The sequence below is a fragment of the Mus caroli genome, unplaced genomic scaffold, assembly GCF_900094665.2.
Source record: "Mus caroli unplaced genomic scaffold, CAROLI_EIJ_v1.1 scaffold_21488_1, whole genome shotgun sequence".
In the NCBI taxonomy this organism is placed as follows: Eukaryota; Metazoa; Chordata; class Mammalia; order Rodentia; family Muridae; genus Mus; species Mus caroli.
The window spans coordinates 9509-11253 of record NW_018388796.1 but is presented as its reverse complement, the minus strand read 5'-3'; the positions used below and the strand labels follow the sequence as shown (position 1 = coordinate 11253).

Genomic DNA, 1745 nt, shown 5'->3' with positions numbered 1-1745 from the left:
TCAGCAACTGTTCCAGTGCTGTGTGTGCCTGTATCCATCCTCCCTGACATGGAGGTTACAGATCGACCCTCTGAGGTGTAAGCCCCAATAAACTCCTTGTTATTATAAGTTGCCTTGGTCATGGTGTCTCTTCACAGTAATAGAAAAGTAATTAAGCCCCTATGTCAACTTGACTGTTGTTGCTGAGTGATGAGAACAGGAGTTGGTGGGAACTTGAGGATAGACTGGCTATCAATAGAATAGTTTCACAGCCTAGTATCCTCTGAGGTAGAAAGCTAAGTGGGAATGACTTAAGGGTACCAGGAATCCCTGACAAGGAAGATTCATATAAATTCAACTTTCTCTATTGTTCAGGATTATTTATCCTTTGAGGATGTGGCTGTGTACTTCTCCTGGGAGGAATGGACACTGCTTGATGACTCTCAAAGGCTCCTGTACCAGACTGTGATGTCAGAGATCTTCACACTCATGTCTTCGCTGGGTAAGACCCTGCCATCCTGTCAGAGCATATTCCAGGCTTTCCTTTGTTTTTTTTTGTTTTTTTTTGTTTTTTTTTTTTGAGAAAGCTGTATCTTTCTCAAATCTGGCCTATGAACAGCCAGTCTTTCCCCCACTGTCTTGGAGTATGAAATACAGATTAGAAACCAAGGCTAGTTTCACAACAGCTCTGTCTTTCTCAATTGCAGCAAAGGCACACAGGAATCAATTGGGTGTTAGGAACTTTTTGGGTGTAGTTTGAGACGTGGGTCTACCCTGAGAATCCTAGCTGTGCTGGATGCGCTATGTAGACCTGGCTCTCCGCTGACATGCCAAGGTCTTTCTGCTCTGTCTTTTGAGTGTTGAGATTAAGGGATTGCACAACCACGCCTGGCCTGGTATCAGGAGTCTTAACATTGATTGATTCTCTGTGACCTGATGACAGTGTAAATATTTGGCATCTTTGTGATTCAAGTACTTTTGTTGACATGCCTTATGTCTGAATGTAGCAGGAATTGTGGCACTGGTGAGCCCATTATTATTTTTTTATATTTTATTTTATTTTATTTTTGCAAGACACCCTTAACAGAATTACTCTCACTAGGCTTTATTCTTGTCTACTGTATGTGGTACATCACTTAGTACAGAACTGTCATTTTTTGTATCATGTCCTTTAGGACTTATACCTTCTGGGAAACATGACATGACTNATCTGGAGTNTTGGGGAGAGCCCTCTGTGCCTGCATTAAGATTCCTGACTCCAGGTATGTTATAGGTACAGAGAGTGTGGTGGTTTTTGATATTTGAAGGTATTAATTCTGAACCAGAACTGTCCCTTGGGTATCAGTCTTGAATGTTTTGCCTGTTGCCTTGCAACCCTGTGAAACACAGCTGTTCCTGTATTGTGATGGTGTGCACTGTAAATGTAACTCTTATTTGCCTGATGTAATTGTCATCTGAGAGGCAGTGAGCTTCCAACTGCTAAATTAGGCCTAGTCCTGGAAGCTTCTAGCCTCTGTACAATCTAATCAAGGCCTAGAGTGGTTTCAACCACGGAGACTTACTGTTGAATAAGCTCACCTGTTCTAGCTCTTTCTGAATTCTGGCAGGATGATTAACTCAGCTATTCTGGCTCAAACTCCTTCAGTTCAAACGGCTTCTTTTGGCTTCTGACTGAATTTCTCTGTTTGGCTTCAAAATAACTCTAGCAATCTGTTCTAATCTTCTGGATTCTCATTCTCTGGTTCATTCTGTCTTCACCTATGTCT

The 1745-nt window shown here is 41.9% G+C and overlaps 1 protein-coding gene across 1 annotated transcript in view; it reads left to right on the top strand.

Annotated features, from left to right (window-relative positions):
• The first annotated feature begins 358 nt into the window (after positions 1-358).
• LOC110287794 (gastrula zinc finger protein XlCGF8.2DB-like) overlaps positions 359-1745 on the top strand; it is a 3534-nt gene continuing 2147 nt past the window's right edge. The window contains exons 1-2 of the mRNA XM_021154322.2: positions 359-481; positions 1155-1241. Of these exons, the coding sequence (XP_021009981.2) occupies positions 448-481; positions 1155-1241 (121 nt within the window). The 5' untranslated portion in view covers positions 359-447. The remainder of the gene's footprint in view (positions 482-1154; positions 1242-1745) is intronic.